Below are 20,950 nucleotides of genomic sequence, written 5' to 3'. Positions count from 1 at the left end.
AAACTGTGTGGCGATTGGATGGGGACACAGATGCTTATTTTAGGACCTCCGAATTACAGAATTTGTAGAATTTTCCTTTTAGACTGGTTTGCTTCAATCTTTTACTAAGGAATGCATTTGATGGATGGCATAGGCTTAGCTCTCAGTATTCTCAAAGCTGAATATGGGAAGGGGATTGGGGTTTCCTAGTTTACTCTGTATACTTTCAACTAATCAAGTCTTCGGTATATGTCTCTAAGTCTAGTGCCTGCTAACTCAATTTCCTCAGAAAACAGATTTCTTTTATACTACCAGGATGCAGGGAGGTAGATACTAGCAAAAGGTAAGGATGGAATTAAGATGCCTAACTGTTTTTTGTTTTGTTTTGTTTTGTTTTTGAGAGAGAGACAGAGGGAGTTGGAGGGAAGAGAGAGGGAGAGAGAGAATCTTAAGCAGGCTCCATACCCAGCATGAAGCCCAATGCCGGGCTTGATCTCAAGACCCTAAGATCATGGCCTGAGCTGAAATCAAGAGTCAGACACCTAACTGAGCCACCCAGGTGGCCCTGCCTAACTGCTTCTTAAACAGATTTTCAAACAATCTTTCTACCTTCCTGGGTACCTAATTCAGATTCTCGAGTCTTTATGGTTCTCCGACACTTATCCTCTTGTGTCATTGACATCTCTCTCTACAAAAACTTAGATTTCCACTTTTTCTTCTTTGCTTAAATCAGTTACCTGTTTATCCATCAGTTTTCCCTCTTCAAAAATTTGTTGACATCTTTTATATACTATCATCTCCCATCCATTTTGCCCCTTCTATTTTATAAATTGTTATTTTTTTACATAGTTTTGAAAGAAAAAAGGGCAAGCTTGAATTCATCTATAATATTTAACTAAAAGTTTTCTTCTTTTTCTCAGGAAAAAAAAACCTAGAAGTTTGTTCACATCAAATGATTTTGAACTAAAATTTCAGTATCGACCAAAGAGTAAACTGGAAAGACTACAGTGACAAAAAAATTAGAACTTAGGAAGTGTTCCAGTTGACTTGGAAATGAAACTTGGAATAATATGGTATGGGGAGTTTAATTATTAAATTGTACCACACTGATTAATGTGTAAAAAAAAAAAAAAAAAAATATTTGAGTTAAGTAAACCTGGATTCAATTTGGGTTCTGCCACCTATTAGCTGTGTGACTTAGAAAAAGTTGCCTTCGCTTCCCTCTTTGTAAAGTGAGGACAACTAATGCTTAAGATAAGGTTTTCATGAAGATTGAAGTGGGTAATATTAAGCGCTTAATCTAATACCTCACACAAACATGGTGCTCTATGGTAGTTATTACATTAAATTTGGCTACCCATCATAGTATTTTGTACTCCTGAAGAGTTCTACATTTTATTTTTATTTTATTTTTTTTAAAGATTTTATGTATTTATTTTGAGAGAGAGAGAGCACATGAGAGGGGGGAGGGTCAGAGGGAGAAGCAGACTCCCTGCTGAGCAGGGAGCCCGATGCTGGACGCGATCCTGGAACTCCAGGATCATGACCTGAGCCGAAGGCAGTCGTTTAACCAACTGAGCCACCCAGGCGCCCAGAGTTCTACATTTTATAACACCATTCCTTTTACTGTTTTTATATAGGCTGTGTATAGTACACATAGTAAATATATCCTATAGAGTATGAATGTATTATATGGTATATAATATGAGTGAGCAGTTTGAAGAGGCACTGGCAGAAGAGGGATGACGTCAGAAACATGAAGAAGGACCAGAATCTAAAGTTTCCTCTTTGAAGTCACCTATTCCTATTCTACTCTACCTGCCTTCCACATTGTAAAGACATTTCTACTAGTGGTGGTTGCTCAAAGTTCTCCACTGAGCACCCCTGTGGATGTTGAAAGGATTAGATCTGTACCAGGAGAAACAAGAGTAAAATTTACAGTTGAGCTAAACTTCTGAGTGTCACAAAGTGTTGAGGTTATGAACTGACACTTTACCTGGTTTCTTCCAGACTCTATTCTCTCTTTCCCTTTGGTGTTTTTTGGGCTCTTAGCATAAGTCTATCTTCAGAACCACAGGCAAACTTCTACTAGAGACAATGATCAGGGGTCAAATGTATAGTATCATGATTTGGCATTTGCTTGAGGTGCTCAAGGATCTCAAACCCAGCAGAAAAAATCTGGAACAATGTATGTGCTAGTCCTTCATTAAAATCAAATACGTTTAAGTTCTAAATCTGAAATGAACAGCAAAAGGAAAATTATAAATGTTAAAACCTGTTTCAATCATTTTTCAAGCCAAATACCCCTTAATTCAGCCTCTAATATATCTGTATATCTATTTACTTCCTTCTCTCTCTCCCTCTCTCTCTGTTTCTCTGTCTCTCCACTGATACCATTATGGAGTTACTAAAGTAATTCTCTTGCTTAAAGCTTTTTTCCCCATTCTAAATTGAGCACAGCAACAGACAGAATCAACGTTGGAATAATTTTTCAAATAATTTATACTGAAAATTTCAGTGGGAGGAAAAGAGAGGAGCTCTGCACATGCATAAAACTCTACCTAAGTAAATAATACTGCATGCACATACAAACACATTTTATTTTAACCACTTCCCATAGTGGTTAAAATAAATGAGAATTCATGCATTCTTATTATTTTAACACCTTCAATTAATAGCCACATTTATACCCTGAAAATTTCCTCTGGGCATAGAGAAACAATCTTTCGTTTATTCCAGATTTTCCACCTCATTATCTTTAATACTGTACTTTGTCTTCTCAGTTATTTGCAAGGAAAAATGATTAAAAGGTAGTTACAGATAAGAGAGCCTTTAAACACTTCAAGCAAAGGGATCTGGTTTGAAGCTGAATTTACTATCTTCTTGATGCCTGATACAGACTGAAGGCAGAGGCTTTTTAGTACACTAAGTTATAATTTAAAATTTTTTGTATGTGGAAATTATGCTGGTGTCTTGTAGAGTTTTGGGCCCAATCTAATCACACCAGTCCTTCACAATGGAAAACCTTTCCTGGCTGTGATCAGAGAGAGAAATGCAACAGACAAGTGATCGGTGAGATGTAGCATAAGAAGGACTTGGCCTACTGCCGGCTTTGGAGATGGAAGACGAGGAGCACAAGACAAAGAATGCTGGTGGCCTCTAAAATCTGGAAAAGGCAAAGAAACAAATTCTTCCCTAGAACTTCCAGAAAGGAACAGAGTCCTAGCCAATACCTTGATTTTAGCCCAGTGAATTATGTGTCTGACTTGTGATCCACAGAACTATAAGATAATAAATTTCTGCTATTTTATGTCATTAAGTTGGCGGTGATTTGTTATGGCAGCCATAGAAAACTAACACAAACTTCAATAGATTATATAATCTAAGCATTTCTTTAGCATTTCAACTGTGTTAAAATAAAAATTATCTTGATGAAAATATTTTCTATCATAGAGAGGATAAGTAATTAAAATTCTTCAATATTTCATATGACAAGTCTAGGAGTCAATAACTGGCCACCAAGTTTTTACTGACAAGAAGACAAACAGCTATCTTCATGACAAATAAATTCTAAAATTAAAAAGAAACTTCCAGTTATAAGACAAGCAAGGTCTGGGAATGTAATGTACAGTATGTTGACTATAGTTAACAATACTGTACTGTTTATTTGAAAGTTGCTAAGAGAGTAGATCTTAAAATTTCTCATCACAGGAAAACAACTCTGTAATGATATCAAATGATGGACGTTAACTAAACTTATTGTGGTAATCTTTCACAATATATACTTATATCAAATTATTATGTTGTATACCTTAAACTAATACAATGTTACATCTCAATTAAATCTCAATAAAACTAGAAAATATTAAAAATGCTTTAATAATATCAAAGAATTAATCTTATATAAATTTTAAAAATAATATGCAGTATCTCTGGTCACAAATTATTTTTTTCTAGGTCTTAGAGTCCATACTAGTCATAGTTAAATTCCAGATGATCAAATATTCTTATCAAGGCTTTAAGAAGTGACTTATAAAGCTGTTTGTGACATGTACTAAATATATTTCAATTTTAGGACTTTTGTGTCTGAATACAACCAAATATAAAGATTCATAAACCAAAATTGAAAAAAAATACATCAAAATCTGGAAATTTACATCATGAGAAGAGATGGGATAATGGGAAACAAAGGAATAAATGATTCATTTTCTGGAAATGCTGGTTTCCTGGAAACTAAAGGCAATTTTCCTCTAAAGTGAGAAATGTTATGAATTAAATATGAAAACAGAATAGATGGGGCGCCTGGGTGGCTCAGTCATTAAGCGTCTGCCTTCGGCTCAGGTCATGATCCCAGGGTCCTGGGATCGAGCCCCGCATCAGGCTCCCTGCTTGGCGGGAAACCTGCTTCTCCCTCTTCCTCTGCTGCTCCCCCTACTATGCGTGCTCTCTCTTTCTGTCAAATAAATAAAATCTTTAAAAAAAAAAACAGAATAGATTAAAACAAAACAACTTACCATACTCAAAATGAAACTCCTATAACAGAATACTCTGATATTTTCTATACTAATGTGATATTTGTTAACATATTTAATTAGTACTCCAGAATAAGGCACCAAGCATGTTTAGATCTCCACTATGCAGAGCGCTCTGTTAGCTACTGTGAGATATTTCAGAAAATCTGGTCTCTGACATTAAGGAGTCTAAAAACTCCCTGGGAGTCTACATAAGTACAAGTGAAACCATGTAGAATTACTACATGACAATTACCAAGCAGCACACAATATTAAAATGACATAGAAGACTGACAGGAGTAAAATGTGATTAGTCAGGGAAGATAAGAGACGGGGGGCCATATCCAGAAATAAATCGGGTTGCCAGGTGGACAATGCAAATGGAGATGTGCTGAGAAAGCCACTTTCAGAAAAAAAATATGTCCCCTACCAGCTCTTCAAGATGACTTAAATTTTCACCATTAATCTGACCTGTCAGCCACTAATCTAACCAGAAAATATGTATTGAATACCACACACCAAGTTGCATGCATTCCATTGTTAAGTATTTTCCTTTCTTGCTCCTTCTTTTTCTTCAGTTTTGGGCCATTTTAAATATGATTGTTCTCTGGAAGAGATAACATAGAAAGTCATTATCAGATCCTAACTTGTAATGATGACCCACATTTTCCTTTCCTCCTTCTTTCCTAACTGCACTGAAGAATTACACTCACCTTTCAGGTTATGTTCCAGCCCACTGTCTACACTATAGCCAGAGCAATCTTCTAAAATCATAATTCTCATTATCTTCTCATGTTACTGATCGCTACTCAAAATTTACCTGCCAAGTGGCCCAATTCTTCAGCGCCCGAAAAGAATAGCTGAAGTGAAATGAAGAAAAGTTAAGACAGGCATGGTGAGTAGTTTCAGAAGTGACCTGAGCTTGATCACTTTTATGAAGTCTAAAGGTCCTGGTAAAATATCCACATGAGCGATATATAGGTAATGATACGATGGAGCATGAGTGCATGAATATATTTTTGAGAGGTATCATTTTCTGGAAAGAAAGATAACAGTTTAGCATTTCCCATGAGCATGATTGATCTACATGCAATCACCAAGAGTTTGGGACTTAAACATTTAGCAATAAATCCATACAAAATTAGAAATTCATAACATGAGAATGGAGTACCTTCTGAAAAAGATAAATGTTAAGGGAAAGGAACAAAGTACAAGGGATTAATTCTTGGAAATCTCTAAAGGGTGGTAGGGAAAAAAGAAATCAGAGAAAGAGCACTAAGGGGAGAAATAATAGAAAAAAATGAACCTTATAAAATTTGCATTAGGGCTTTTAAAACAATTCTATTTAATTTGCAGTCAGAGTTTGTATATGGGATGATGTAACTAAAATAAAGTGTTTTCTGAAATTCCTCCTGATTCTTCTCTGGGTCAGGTAGGTTTTGATATTAAGCAGGCGAAATGGTTCCAATTCTTCTTTTCTTGGAATTAAATAAACCAGAGCTGCTTTTTTTGACTGTTTATAAAAGAAGAAAATGAGCTGCCAAGACACAGTTAATAATATTGTGTATCTTTGAATTTGTCATGGAGGAACTTTTAACAATCACTAACATGACATCTTGTTTTTAAAAACCCCAGCCGAATAACTTCCCAAATTTCTTATTCTTAAAATTGCTCATTAGTATAAGCTGGTAGCCTAACTACAGCAATAGCCAAGAAACATTGCTTATTCAGCCACTAGAACAAACTGAGCTTAAGTGATTTTATCTACTGACTCATTAAAATGAACCATAATCCAATCTTTTTATTTATGTTGAAGTAGCTAACGACTAAAAGGTGTTTTAATTTATCTACATGAGTTTATAGAGAACTTGACTATGAAGAAAAACATCATTTTAGGATGTTATCCAAGAACATAGACCCTGCATGCAACAAGAGACAGGAATCAAGAAATGAAAAGGCAAAAAAAGAAAGTTTATACAGTCCTGCAACTCTTAAATTCCCATTATCAGAGTGTTTCAGAGGTTGATCTGCCCAGAGATAGCTCGTGGTTCCTTCCCCCATTCCATAACACATCACAACCTCTGCTTCCATTGCTAATCTCCTTTCTGTTTCTGACATTCCTGTCTCCCTCTTGTAAGGGCCCTTCTGATTACATTGGGTCCACCCAGATAATCTAGGATAAACCTCCATCTAAAGATCCTTAATTTAAGAGCCCTTTGCCATATAAGGTAACATTTAAAGATTCCCAAGGTTAGGATATGGACATCTTTTGAAGGCCATCATTCAGCCTACCACCATCACTATACCAGGGAACTCATAACTAACTAGAGAAGACACTCAGCTGATTCATAAACTTCTTTACTTATATCTAACCTGCTCCTTTTGTAAAATTGGTTCACTGTATGGATGCACATTTGGGCAAGTGCCAGTTCTCTGCACCCTGCGTCCTTCATCTATAAAATGGAATGAATGCCTACTTCCATAATAGGGATGTTCTGAGGATTTAAATGACATAGTGTATAAAGAGAAGTTCCCACTCCATCATACAAGAGTGCTATGGGCATTGTGCTAAAAAGTGAGTCTTCAGTGCAGAGGGATATATTCAGCACTTATTGTTGCATGTTTGTTGTACACTGGAATTCCATTCTAGTCACACTGAAACTACTTGAATTAAATTGCATGCTTGAGGAGAGAAAGAGAAATAGTGTAAAAATATATGCCCTGCTACCTGTCATTCCATCCAATAGACATGTGAAAGAGTAAATATGTAATGAGTTACTTGAATCTGCTCTTTCTTGATAAACCTCAATTTCCTCATGCCACTCAAATCATGAGCCTGCTGGGATCAACTGTGTAAATATATGTACTCTTTCAGATACTATTACAATTATCCTTCACATATCTGTTTTTACACTATTAAGTAAAGCTGACAAGAACATTAGCTTCCCACAATACCAAGCATGTAGTCGATGCTCAATATATGATAGCTATTATTATTACGCAAATAAATATTTGTTTAAAAAAATGAGTGCTCATGAGTAAACTGGCAACATGTAATGAAGAATAGCCTAGTGGAATGAACAGATTTCAAAGTCAGATACATCTTAGTTCAAATCCCAAATTTTCCATTAAGCGTGTCCTTGGATATTTTACCTAACCACTCTAAATTTTATCATTTTTAAAATGGAAATTACAATTTGATCCCTTTAGATGTGAGGATCACATGAGAAAGTGTACTTAGACTCCTAGAATAATTTCTGGCAATAAATGATAATTATTAGCATGTAAATATATATTTTCTTAATTTAAATATATTTAGAAAATAACTTCCTGAATAAAAAATATGGGATTATAGATGGAAACAAATGAATTATTTAAATTCCATCTGATCACCCAGGTTTCTGAAGTACATAAACTTAAAGGATCCCTGGCCCATTACAAATTGTTACTGAATACATTTTTTTTAAAAGATTTTATTTATTTGAGAGAGAGAGTGAGAAAGTGCATGAGCAGGGAGGAGAGGGAGAAGCAGGCTCCCCTAGAGCAGGGAGCCCGACTCGGGGACCTGGGATCATGACCTGAGCCGAAGGCAGATGCTTAACCGACTGAGCCACCCAGGCGCCCCCTGAATACATTTTCAATACTAGTACTCATCAGGCTGTTTAGGGTCTCATGTATGCTCACATGCACAAATGCTCATGTGTCTTCAATGATGGGGTTTACAAGGCTACAAGGAAATACTAGTAGCACAGTTCTTTTTTTTTTAAAGATTTTATTTATTTATTTGAGACAGAAAGAGAGAGCACAAGTGGGGGTCTGGAGGGGCAGAGCAGGAGGGAGAAGCAGACTCCCTGCTGAGCAGGGAGCCCAACACAGGACTTGATCCCAGGACCCTGGGACCAGGACCTGAGCCGAAGGCAGATGCTTAACCAACTGAGCCACCTAGGCCCCCACTAGTAGCACAGTTTTTAATGTTAGCAACAGCACAGTCATCCTATATTCTAGGGCTTCTGAGACTGGAAAATACAATAGGCTCTGCAGATGAATGACTAAATATTCCTCCACTCAACAACTGTGTCTTGATTGACTCAACTTCTCTGTTTTCACCAAACCTTTAATCAGGTAAACTTGTTAAGTCACCACAAAGGTACCTGGGTTCCTGCTTGTTGAGTTAAAGTTCTCTCTGGCTCCTGTACATCCTTGATCCAATTCATACCAGGAGCAGTGGTGACTACAAAAGGAAAAAAAAAAAAAATCTATCCTTAAAATGTGTCTGCATATGTTAAGGACTACCTCTGTTGCCCATCCCATGTCCTAGCCCTGTACTATGTGTGCATTGCCTTTCTCTGCTTGAAGACGTGAAGAGAGACTGCCTGCTCCTTTCCCACTTGCCCCTGCATGGAAATTCAGGCTACATTTCAATGTCTCATTATTCCAACTATGCATTAAGGTAACAAGTAAAATGTTGTCTACCTCACAGACTCCGTCCTCTGAGCTACCTCTTGGCTATAGTCTACTATTCGAGATTTTTAAAGGCCTTCAGAGGAGTGCTCCTAGATGTGATCCCATATATAAACCTCTATGAAGGGAATTAACTAAGGAAAAAGAAATAATTATGAAAAGAAAACATATCAAAAAGAAGAGAGCACCGCACACAGGAGAAAACAACTAAAAGAACATATTTTATGGAATCATACCCTTACTTCACTCCTTGAGATCTCCACAGCCTGCCTCAGTTAACCTTGTATGTTGTGGACACTAAATATATCCATTCTAGGATGGCAGTGCCCTAAACAATGGACTTGAAGACATGGTCTCCGTGGTAATTAATTTTAGTTCCTTTTTAAACTTCTAATAATTCTCTTTCAAGTATTGATTTTCCATTTATTATGAATGTTCTGACCTATAACCAATTGTTACCTCCTTCTCAGCTCTTTACCCTTATGCTTTCTTTTTCATTGCATTTGATGTTCAATTTTGAGAAGAAACCTAAATGAATTTAGGAGCCCATATGGCTACCTGAAAGAAGAGTATTCTAGGCAGAGAATGGGATGCACAAAGGCCCTGAGGTGGGAGCTCAGCAAGGAGGCTGGTTGAGATGGAGTGAAATGGGTGAGGACAAGAAAGGTAGCTAAGCCAGAAGCATCATGTAGGATTTTTAAAAGCACATTAATTAGGCTTATTTCTTGCAGATTTTTTGAAAGAGGATACAAAACCCAGAAAATATGAAAAAAATTCCTGATATTGCCTCCTGTTGTGCAATTTTATCAGTCCCAATCTGTCTTTCACTAATGTCAGACTGACTTCAGGAAAACAATATGTTGCTTTAAAAGTTTTTCTTGCATTACAAAGCATTGAAAATTTAAATGCTTAAAAAGTATGTGTCATGTTATATGCAACTAATGAATTGTCGAACACTACATCAAAAACTAATGATGTACTATGTGCTGGCTAATTGAACATAATAAAAAAATTATGTGTCAGTAGGTTTTATTTAATTTCATGTGACAGGAAACTGAATCAAAAGGGTTTAAGAATAAAAGGAAAGTGCTTCATGTATCTAAAAAAATCAATTATTTGTTGGGTAAAGGGGAGTGGGAGATACTAGTTTCCAGTTATGGAATGAGTAAATCACAGGGATAAAAGGGTTAGTACAGCATAGGAAATGTAGTCAATTGTACTGTAATAGCATCGTCTAGTGACACATGGTGCCAATGCTTGTGGTGAGCACAGCATAATTTATAGACTTGTTGAATCACTATGTTGTACACTTTAAACTAATGCAACATTGTGTGTCAACTATACTTCAATAAAAACATTTTAAAAAATAATCCACTTTTTGGCTGCTACTGCATCTTAACTGGGGACCGAACGATGTCACTTGGACCTAGACTCTTTCTGTTTGATTCTGTTTGTTCATCATGCTCCTCTACAGTCAGATTTCATGCCTTCTCTTTGAGGTGGTTGTTCTAACTCCAGACATGGGTTGTTTCCCAATAAAATCCAATGGAAAAAGAACAAGAGATTCTGGGAAGTCCCAGCATGTTACTAATTCTGATTATGTCACATAAAAATTTCTGAACTTGCCTACAAATGGCCATAGCCAAGGGGATGGAATATGCTTATTTCTCTCAGTTTCCCTCCGGTACAGCATCTCTGAATGAATCTCCAAATGGTGGTACCAGAAATAGGGTGAATGCATGTTTGACAGCAAATAGACAACCTAGGAAATGTTATCTGTCTACCCCATCTTCTCATCCAATCATTTTACATAATAAACTTATGCTATGTCCCATAGAAAACACAATATCTTCTTCTTTCCCAAAGTAGGAACACTTAGTCTCATTCACCCTTATTGCATATAGCTGTAAGTCCAAAATACCTGCTCAGTGCACAGTCTGGTCAGACCCATCTCTAACTCTTCTTGGCCCAGAGAACTAATGCTAAATAAGTAGTAAGTTTAATAAATACCAAAATATCCAATATACATTTCCTTGCTAACCTGCCATTGTGGAAGGGATACAACATGCAACAGTTGCTGGTACATAACTCATCATATCTTGTACGACAGAGAAGGCAAAGACACCTCAATCTAGAAGTGAAATGTTGTTCCTTGGTCAACAAGTCTGGTTTTTCTAGCTCTGCTCTCTAGAAAGATCTTTCTTTCATTGTTGAGAAGCAAATGATTAATGACAGGTTAATAAACCACTTCTTCCCTAGTGGGGATGATGGAGAAAGAATGACTTCTCTCTTCTTGCACATAGGATTCCCTATCTACAAAATAGGGTATTTCTGATCCATCTATTTTTCTTATTATAGGAAAATCTGAGATTTATGGATTTTGCCTGTATCTGGTATTTGTTTGTATCCTTTGAATTATTAGTAAAGTTTGATGTAAGGTAAGGCCTATGATTTTAGTGGGTCTGCTTTGATAATTCAATTGACTAAGTTAACACAATTGTTTTCCATGACCATAACTGAGATGAATAATGTAATTCTTTATCAGTGTACTTTGTTTAACCTCAAGTTCTGGAGCCTGATGATTATTCTCAGTCTTGAGCCTCTTGTTTGTATAGAATGAGATTTCTCAAATAGTAAAATCTATTTAAATTCTTGGTATACTTTTAATCTATTTTCACTCACTCTGTATCATTGGGTAGTAAACAAAGAGAGATATGAAGAATCAGTGTTTAAATCTGAAAATCACTCTTGAATTTCCTGTCTTCTAGAAATTGACTATGGCCACTATTTGGCTTTAATTATGTCTTCATAAAATATATATATATATATATATATATGTTTAAGTCCTAACTCCTAGTACCTCAGAATGTGACCTTATTTGCAATTAGGGCTATTACAGATGTAATAAGTTAAGATGAGGTCATAATAGAGTAGAGTGGGCCTTAAATCCAGTATTACTGGTCTCCTTATAAGAAGAGGGGAGAAGACAGAAACACAGAGAGAGAATGCTGTATGAATGAAGGCAGAGTAAAGTGATACATTTACAAGCCAAAGAACATAAAATAATTGTTGACAACTGCCAGAAGCTATAAAGTCATGGAACAGATTCTCTTCCAGTGCTCCCAGAAGGAACCAACACTGCTAACACCCTGATTTTAGACTTCCAGCCCAGGTTCTCTTCCAGTGCTCCCAGAAGTAACCAACACTGCTAACACCCTGATTTTAGGCTTCCAGCCTCCAGAACTGTGAGATAATAAATTTCTGTTTTAAGCCATCCAAGTGTGTGGTACTTTCTTATAGCAGTCCTAGGACATTAATAGAGCCACAATGTACTACCAATCACTTTAGTCCTGAGCTGAATGGTTTTGTTTTTTGGTTGATTTTTTGTTTTGTTTTTTGTTATCTGTTCCCCTGAACTGCATATTCTCAATGGGAGTAATTCATCCCCTTCTCGGACAATGATTGCTTAAATGGAAGTATGTGGGAGTGGCCTGAGATACAAGAATCTTTTCTCAACTAACATTCTTGCTAAGTCTCCCACCTCTGATTTTGCTTGAGTCAATGGTAGCCTGGGGCAAAAAACTTGGCTTTTCCAACCCAATTAACTATACTTGCAGCTATCTCGGATTTCAGACTGCAAGTAAAGGATCCTTATACAAAACAATTTTCTGATTTGTTTTCAGATGGAACAGATCCAACTTAAAACTTTCTCATCCTTATTTGACCTTACTGAAGGCTCTACCATGCTGAATTTTTCAAAACAAATTCCCTTGTCCTGTTGCCTTCTTCAGCACAAGACACACAGTGGACAATTTAACCAGTTATTTTGCTTATACTTAATCAAAACTGTTTTAAAGTCTGGGATTGAGAGACACATGCTGCCCTTCATGAGCTTGGCGACTACATACAAAGTATAGTTCCTTTCAAAAGTTGGCACAACCACTCAAATTTGGTTCAAGCTGCTTCCACTTTGTTTACTTTATTGTCTTTCCAGATGTAGCTTGACCAGGTCTCTAATTAGAATAATACCCACCCACTGTGCCCTAATTTTTTGCCTCTATGATCTGCTACTCTATCCTGGCTCTATGCTCATAGAGGATCTCTCCTTATGGTGAGAAAATGGTTGCCGCAATGTTAAACTTACATTCTTTCTCATTTTAAGTCAGTGAAGTGTTAGCAAAATCATGGGTCATTTCATGGGCTTTGATTTGGTTACATTCTCATTCCTAAATGAATCACAGTAGATGGATTAATACCAAGTGGTTAATGATAGGTCTAAGCCCTATGCTCTGGCCTCCACACCTCCAAAAACACATGCACTAATTATGAGGAAAGACTAAATCCCCAAATGACCATTAGTAAAAGTGGAGTAAATTGAATATAGACAGTCAGAAAATGTGCATTACAAATAGAATTAAAACATTTTTATTGATTTGTATTTGAAAAATACATAATGCCTACAGGAGAAAATAAAAATCACTGGTCCAGATAAATTGCATTTGTATGCCCATCAACCAAAGAATGGATAAAGACCACAGTATATCCATATAATGTAATACTACTTGGTAATAAACTGTTGATTAATGAAACTAAAAATAATTATTCTGAGTGTGTCTTAGTTTGGGTTGCTATAACAAAATGTTACAGTCTGGGTGGCTTAAACAATAGACATTTCTGATAGTTCTGGAGGCTGAGAAGTCCAAGAACAAAGTGCCAGAGGTACTCTCTCACAGTGAGAACTCTCCCACTGGCATGCAGATGGCCACCTCATAAGATGGGGAGAGAGAGAACTCTGATCTCTTTTCCTCTTCTTATAAAAACACTAATCCCGTCCTGGGGGCCCCACTGTTAATAACCTTATCTAAACCTAAATACCCCCAAGGGCTCCACCTCTGAATATCATATTAAGGGTTAGGACTTCAACATATGAATGGGGGGTGGGCACATTTAGTCCACTGCAGAGTGAAAAGCCAGACAAATAATGTATGATGCCATTATATAAAATTGTAGAAAAGGTAAACTAATCTATAGAAGCAGAAAGCACATCAGTGGTTTTAGGGACAGGGCTGGAAAGGAGTGGTGGGACTGGAGGGATTACAAAGGGCATGACGAAATTCTGGTAAGTGTGTATGCTCACTATCACGATTATGGTAATGGTTTCACAGGTGTATATATGTGTCAATTTAACACATTGTACACTTTAAATATGAGCAGTTCATTATGTCAATTATATCTCAATAAAGCTGTTTTAAAAATATTCTATTGGGGGCGCCTGGGTGGCTCAGTCGTTAAGCGTCTGCCTTCGGCTCAGGTCACGATCCCAGAGTCCTGGGATCGAGTCCCACATCGGGCTCCCTGCTCCGCGGGAAGCTTGCTTCTCCCTCTGCCACTCCCTGCCACTCTGCCTGCTTGTGATTCCTCTCTCTCTCTCTGTGTCAAATAAATAAATAAAATCTTTAAAAAAAAAAAAAAAAAAAAAAAAAAATATTCTATTGGACATTCTTCCAGTCATCCTCTGTATTTGATAGTTATCACTAAATTATGATTGTAGAATTCTTTTGTATATGTTTCACCTGTGCCCCTGAACTGCATAAATTTTTATTGTATTTTTCCATTTCCTTAAATACATCTTTTAATATTATACTTTTTTGAAGTTTATTATATACATCTAGAAAAAGGCATATATCCTGAATTGCCAAAAACTGAACCTATCTGTGCAAATATAACCCAGATCAAGAAAGAGAATACCAGAACATAGATGCCCACCTTCACATTCCTTTCCAATAAACATCCTATTTCCTTTCCTAGGGTAACCACTGTCATCACTTATAATAGCACAAATTCATCTTGCCAGTTTTTGAGCTTCATATTAAGAATTGTAACAGTAGTATCTTTTGTGTCTGGCTTTATCCAATATTATATTTATGAGATCCATCCATGTTGCTTCATGTAGTAGTGGTTAATGCATATTCATTATATATTCATAGCATTTCATTGTATGACTATAACAAATATCTTGTCTATTTTTCATGAGTATTTTGAAGGTTTTTTTTTTTTTTAAAGATTTTATTTATTTGAGAGAGAGAGCACAAGCTGGGAGGGGGAGGGGAGGCAGAGGGAGAAGCAGACTCCCCACTGAGCAGGGAGCCCGATGCGGGGCTCAATCCTAGGACCCTGGGATCACAACCTGAGCCAAAGGCAGATGCTTAACCAACTGAGCCACCCAGGTGCCCCAATTTCATGAGTATTTTGATTACTTCAAGGTTGGGACTTACACAATTAACCCTAAGAACATTCTTATATCTTTTAGTACAGCTGTAGATGTATTTCTTTTGTCAATAAACCTCAGAGTGGAATTACTGGGCCATGAATATTTCCATCACCCTAAAAAGTTCCCTTGGCTTCCTTTGTTCCTGCAAAGATATCCATGGTAGATTAGTCTGTTCTGGGAGTTCATATAAACGAAATCATATATAGTGTACTCTTTTGTGCATGGCTTCTTTTTGCTCAAAAGTATAATTTTTTTTTTAATTGCTGAAGAGTACTTCATTGTTTGAATATATCAAAATTTATCCATTTATATGCTGATGAGCATTTGGGTTGTTTCCAGTTTGTGTTCCCATGAATAAAGCTGCTATGAATATTTGCATTCTTATCAAAGAGTATAGTCTTGGAATTTACTTAGGTTTCCTTTATGGTCTGATATATAGAGTATTTTTGTAAATATTCCTTATGTGCTAGGAAATAATGCATATTGTGTGAAGTGAAATTCTATATAAATTTAATACTTCCAAGGTTATTTAGGTCTTCAGGTTTTTTCTCTGCTTGTTCCATTAGTCTCTCAGAGGATTTTGTTAAAATCTCCAGTTACAATTTCTGATTTATCTATTTCACTGTACTATTTGTTGTTGCTTATTTTTAGGTTGTAACGTTGACACGTGTTTATGATGGGACGTCTCTTCTGGGGTGCCTGGGTGGCTCAGTTGGTTAAGCATCTACTTTCGGCTCAGGTCATGATCCCAGGGTCTTGGGATAGAGCCCTGCATTGGGCTCCCTGCTCATTGGGGAACCTGTTTCTCTCTCTCCCTCTGCTGCTCCCCCTGCTTGTGCTCTCTGTAAAATAAATAAAATCTTAAAAAAAAAAAAAAAAAGATGGACATCTCTTCTTATTCTAGTATTCCTTTTACTAGTATTCATCATTCATTTTCCCTTTTCTTTTGGCATGAACTATTTTTTCATGTATTAAAATTGCTACCCAGGATTGCTTAAGACTTTCTGACTTACTTTGACTTTTCTATTTACAAGTGTTTCATAGACAATGTTTTTGGACCTTATATTTATAATTCAAAATAGGTAAGTATTATATAAAACTTAATTGAATATAACTAAAACATAAAAAATTGAACTCTAAGAGCTTGTTAGGTTTAATTTATTTTACATTCATTTTAACTACTGCTATATATTAGTCCTTTAATCTTTTAAGATTTCATTTACTTGAAAGAGAGCAATTGAGAGAATGAGTAGGAGGAGGGGCAGAGTGAGAAGCAGACTCCCCGCTGAGCAGGGAGCCTAATGTGGGACTTGATCCCAGATCAGTACATTAGATGTATTAAGTAACAGTATTTTCAACTTACAACGGGTTTATTGGTATGTAATTCCATTGTAAATCAAACAAGATCTGTATACTCACTGCCCAGGAGTTAACTTTACAGATAGCAGAATTGGCCTTATGCCCAACAGTGTGAACAGTTTGATTACTCTGATTTCACTCCCAAAAGGCAGTTACCTGGCCTGCCAGTGCCCATCAAAAACAGGACTCTGGTCAGAAGTGGCCTTCTTGCAGTTACAAAGCCTTTTTGCGGTCTCTCTCAATTCTTCGCTTAGATAGGCAGAATGGTGGAGAAACTCTACATCCCTCAAATAACTCCCACCATACTGCTTGCAACTTGCAAAGAAAGAGATGCACTTGAGTTAACTGTTGAGATGACTAACAAGATCTACCACCTATCATTTGTAGTTTAGTATGGATTAATCAGATGACTTTCCTAATACCAGAAACTAAAGCAATGGGGGAAGGAAGGAGTAAAGAAGACTTGAGTTTTAACCATGAAAATCTTTAAGAAAGGGCAAACTAGAATGGTTTGGTGAGGAGTATTTTGCTTAAGGTAAAAATTGAAGTTATCAGGTTCTTATAGAATAAAAATACTATTTGAGGGGTGCCGGGGTGGCTCAGTCGGTTAAGCGTCTGCCTTCAGCTCAGGTCATGATCCCAGGGTCCTGGGATTGAGCCCCACGTCAGGGTCCCTGCTCAGTGGGGAGTCTGCTTCTCCCGCTCCCTCTGCCCCTCCCCCTGCTTGTGTTCTCTCTCAAATAAATAAAATCTTTAAAAAAAATACTACTTGATTGGAAATATGCTATCCATTGGTATAGTCACAGAAATGTTAGTCATGAAGAAAGGAGATTCCAAAGGACATGAATTTACCTGAGATCAAGTCTTCAGAGACTTTTAGGCATTAATATTTTATCTTATGCTACCTCCCTGATGGCAGTGAAGAGCAAAAGAACAAGGTACTATAGATTTAAGGTGTCTGAGTTCTCATTTCTGCATTTTAATAATTATATTCGATTTATAAATTTAATATTCAATAAATAGATTTTATTTTAGGCTATCTATATACCTATTGGCTTAGATGGTTAAGGAACAAGCATTAATATTAAATATCTAATAATCTGTTTGCTATATGACCATCATTGACATTATCTCTGTTAACACATTTAAAAGCAAATCATATGCATCAAATGCAAGCCTAAGCCTTATGATTACATTAATGATTAACATCTATTATTTACTACTTACCAAAGCCCTATGATTAGATTAATAATTAACATCTCTCATTTACTATATACCAAGAACTATTCTAAACAATTTAAATATATTAATATATTTAATATAAATATATTTTCCATTTGCTGAATTTATTTAAACAAATCAACTTAGAAAAGTCAGAGTTAAACAAAACTTCTGACATGTAAACATACTACCATGTTCTGAAACAGATGTTAACACCTGATAAAAGTTAATAATCACTTGTTAGGAAAGCTGTCCATTAATAAGGTCAGTCTTCAGCAAAACTAAAACCATTCTGTTTTTCTCTTTCAGTTTTCCAATCTGACAATGGAATATTACCAAATCACAATCAAAATAAAGACAACACTGGATGGATAGATCAGTACTACAGCTTGGTTATAGCTGTAAACCATTTCATTCATGGTGCCACATGAAAAAAAAATTAAGCCAATAACATCAAATAAATCATGGCTTTTGTTTATCACAATTTACTAAGTGATGTTAATGAAGGTCCTTGCCAAACATGTTTGATAAAGGCTATTTACAATGTACATGGTTGAGCATGCACTATTTATAGTTACAAAGATACCTGCCAGCTTATAAGTAGGATATATTGTGTGTGTGTGTGTATACAATATATATTATATACATATACAATATATACAATTGTGTATATATATATATATATACACACAATATATATATATACACACAATAGGATACACACACACACACACACACACACCCCAAGGAATTATAGGTTAAATAATTCCCCTAAGTTACACTAGTAAAGGTGGAACCAGGATTTGAATCCAGACAGATCCATAACTTAGACTCCTAATTATTTCACTACAGTGACTTCTACTTATGTATATAAAATTCCATGTTTGAATTTAATTGTCTCATTTTCTTTAGTTTCTGTCACTTAAGGATTAAAAATGTATCACTGTTGGAACTAATTTAACACATGCCTTTCTCAGATCATTGCTAATAAAACTACCCACCAGCTCTTCTGCCTTTAAGGAGGCAGAAATCTCTTGACACACTGTTTTACTTTTCATTTGAACACTAAAAGGCAATTCAGGTGAAGGTTTTAAAAAGTATCAATTTTATACTGAATATTTAGAAATATGGTACACACAGACACGACAGTAATATAAAATGCATATAATTTTAAACTATTTTCTTATAAACCCTTAACATGGATGGCTGACAGCTCCTAACAGACAAAATTTTGGACAAAGGTACCAGATATTTTGGGGGGCTCATTTTAAATACCATTTAGTCATGCAAATAATTAGGTTTTTTAAAAAATAAATATGACAAATATATGGATTTCTGAAGTAGAAACTGACATACAAATCTATATATTTTCATAATAGTTTTCATTAAAGCATCTTCAAAGAAGTATTCTGTAACATGAAGTTGAGAGCTCAAATTAGATGTAATGAAAAGGCATGAGGTTTTATTAGAATTGTGTAATTCACATACTAAATATTTACATAAAAGTAAACAAAATTCCAAACATAATTGTTTTATCCTCTGAGTCATTAGCTTCATGAAATTACTTACTGGGATAATTTCAAGATAAAATTCCTAATTCTGAATGTTAATAACGAAATCCATATAGGAGCAGTAAGAGAAAAATTTAATTCTTCCTTCTGAGAAGTAGTGAAAAAGTAATATAATTGCCCCTTGGGGATTGTCAAAGCTTTTCTAGAACTCCTAGGGAATAGATTCTTTTGCAAACAGTGAGAATTAAAACTACATCCCTTTACCAGCACACAAAGCAATGATACGCTTTCTTTTCCAAACATACAGATGCTCACAACTCTGAACTGTAGGTTAGTGAGCTGGGTTAAAATGTCCCTACCATCCATTTCCCCAAAAAGGCAGTTCCAAAGAGGAGGGAAAAATCTATTACCTTTTTTCATTTGAACAGCTTGAATAAAATTTCTACTATGAGTTTAAAGAGAATAATCAATTTCACATAAACAAGCTTGATGGTACTTAAGGTAAAATAAATACTAGTTATCAGAAGAGCATATTCATTAAAAAATCAAAACTTACTGGTTTATGATAGTAATTTAAAAAGTTAGTACAGGAGAGATAAGAGGATTTCCTTGAACTAATTCAGAGCTGTGATCATTAACCCTGACTACAAATTAGAATCACTCTGAGAACTTTAAGAAAATGGACACATGGCTCCCTTCCTAAGAAATTCAGATTAAATTGTTGTGGGTTGGGGTCAATATTAAAAAGTCCTCCAGATGATCCTAATATGAAGTGAGGGTTGAGGAACATTAATTTGGAAAAATTACTAATCAGGGTGGATTTGATTTAAATAAAATATTTAAAATTCAAATATGAGCACTTCCTATATGATAGGCATTGTTCTAAGTGCAAATAAGGAGGAATTCTTTTTTCTATAAAAATCATTGGATAACAATATATTTTTTATCTTTTGAATAGTTACATAATTTTATTAAAATACTACTCAAAGCTTATTACTATCTGCTGTCACGAAAGATTCCCTTCTACTTTTCTGATTTATCTTCACTTGATAGTATAACAGAAGAGATCAAACTCAGAAACTTTTTCTCAAGATATGTGGACAGAACCTAAGATTAACACAGATTTCGTTTTTCAAGTCATAGTATATGAGGTATTCTCCATCTTATATATGGAGTCACAAAGCCGTAATTTAAAAACTGAAACTGGATATTGCTTTAATGCTGAACAGAATCTCTAAATCAAAAATGAACTATGATTGGTGTCAGTGCTTGATTTAAATTGCCTAAAAAATAATTTATGGCACAACCTCAGGGAACCTAGTACGAGTGGGTCTTTAATGTAGACCATGTTTCCTTGTGACCTATTTATAAAATATTTCTTTATAAAAACTTACAGTAATATGATTTTTCAAATATACATAATTAGAAATTAGTTAAAGGAACAGAAATACAGTTTTTGCAATTCTACATAATTAGAAATTAGTTACTATCCCAGGATGATAGCTTGAGCTTTAACATTTTAAATTAAAACCAACTTATCAGGTATTATAAAACTCATTTGAAATGTATTTTAACTAAAAAAAAAAAAGTCAGAGATAAATTAATAAGTTTATATCTACCCTTCAACTTAACAGTTT

General features: G+C 35.5%; 1 protein-coding gene across 7 annotated transcripts in view; it reads right to left on the bottom strand.

The window, feature by feature from the left end:
- TMTC3 (transmembrane O-mannosyltransferase targeting cadherins 3) overlaps nt 1-20,950 on the bottom strand; it is a 91,569-nt gene that overhangs the window by 22,520 nt on the left and 48,099 nt on the right. For 2 of the 7 annotated variants that reach the window (XR_004300899.1, XR_004300898.1), the window contains exons 15-16: nt 8,642-8,721; nt 5,010-5,097 (exon numbers count right to left, since the gene is read on the bottom strand). Coding sequence is in view for 3 of the 7 variants with exons in the window: in XM_032416144.1 (XP_032272035.1) it covers nt 5,065-5,097; nt 8,642-8,721 (113 nt within the window). In the remaining 4 variants the exon portion in view is untranslated. Of the gene's footprint in view, nt 1-4,425; nt 5,098-8,633; nt 8,722-20,950 lie in introns of those variants that run through there. The other 5 variants (XM_032416144.1, XM_032416143.1, XR_004300900.1 and 2 more) reach the window with 3 other exon arrangements.

Source organism: Phoca vitulina, unplaced genomic scaffold (assembly GCF_004348235.1).
Source record: "Phoca vitulina isolate PV1807 unplaced genomic scaffold, GSC_HSeal_1.0 scaffold19, whole genome shotgun sequence".
Lineage (NCBI taxonomy): Eukaryota > Metazoa > Chordata > Mammalia > Carnivora > Phocidae > Phoca > Phoca vitulina.
This window is presented reverse-complemented; position numbering and strand designations above follow the sequence as displayed.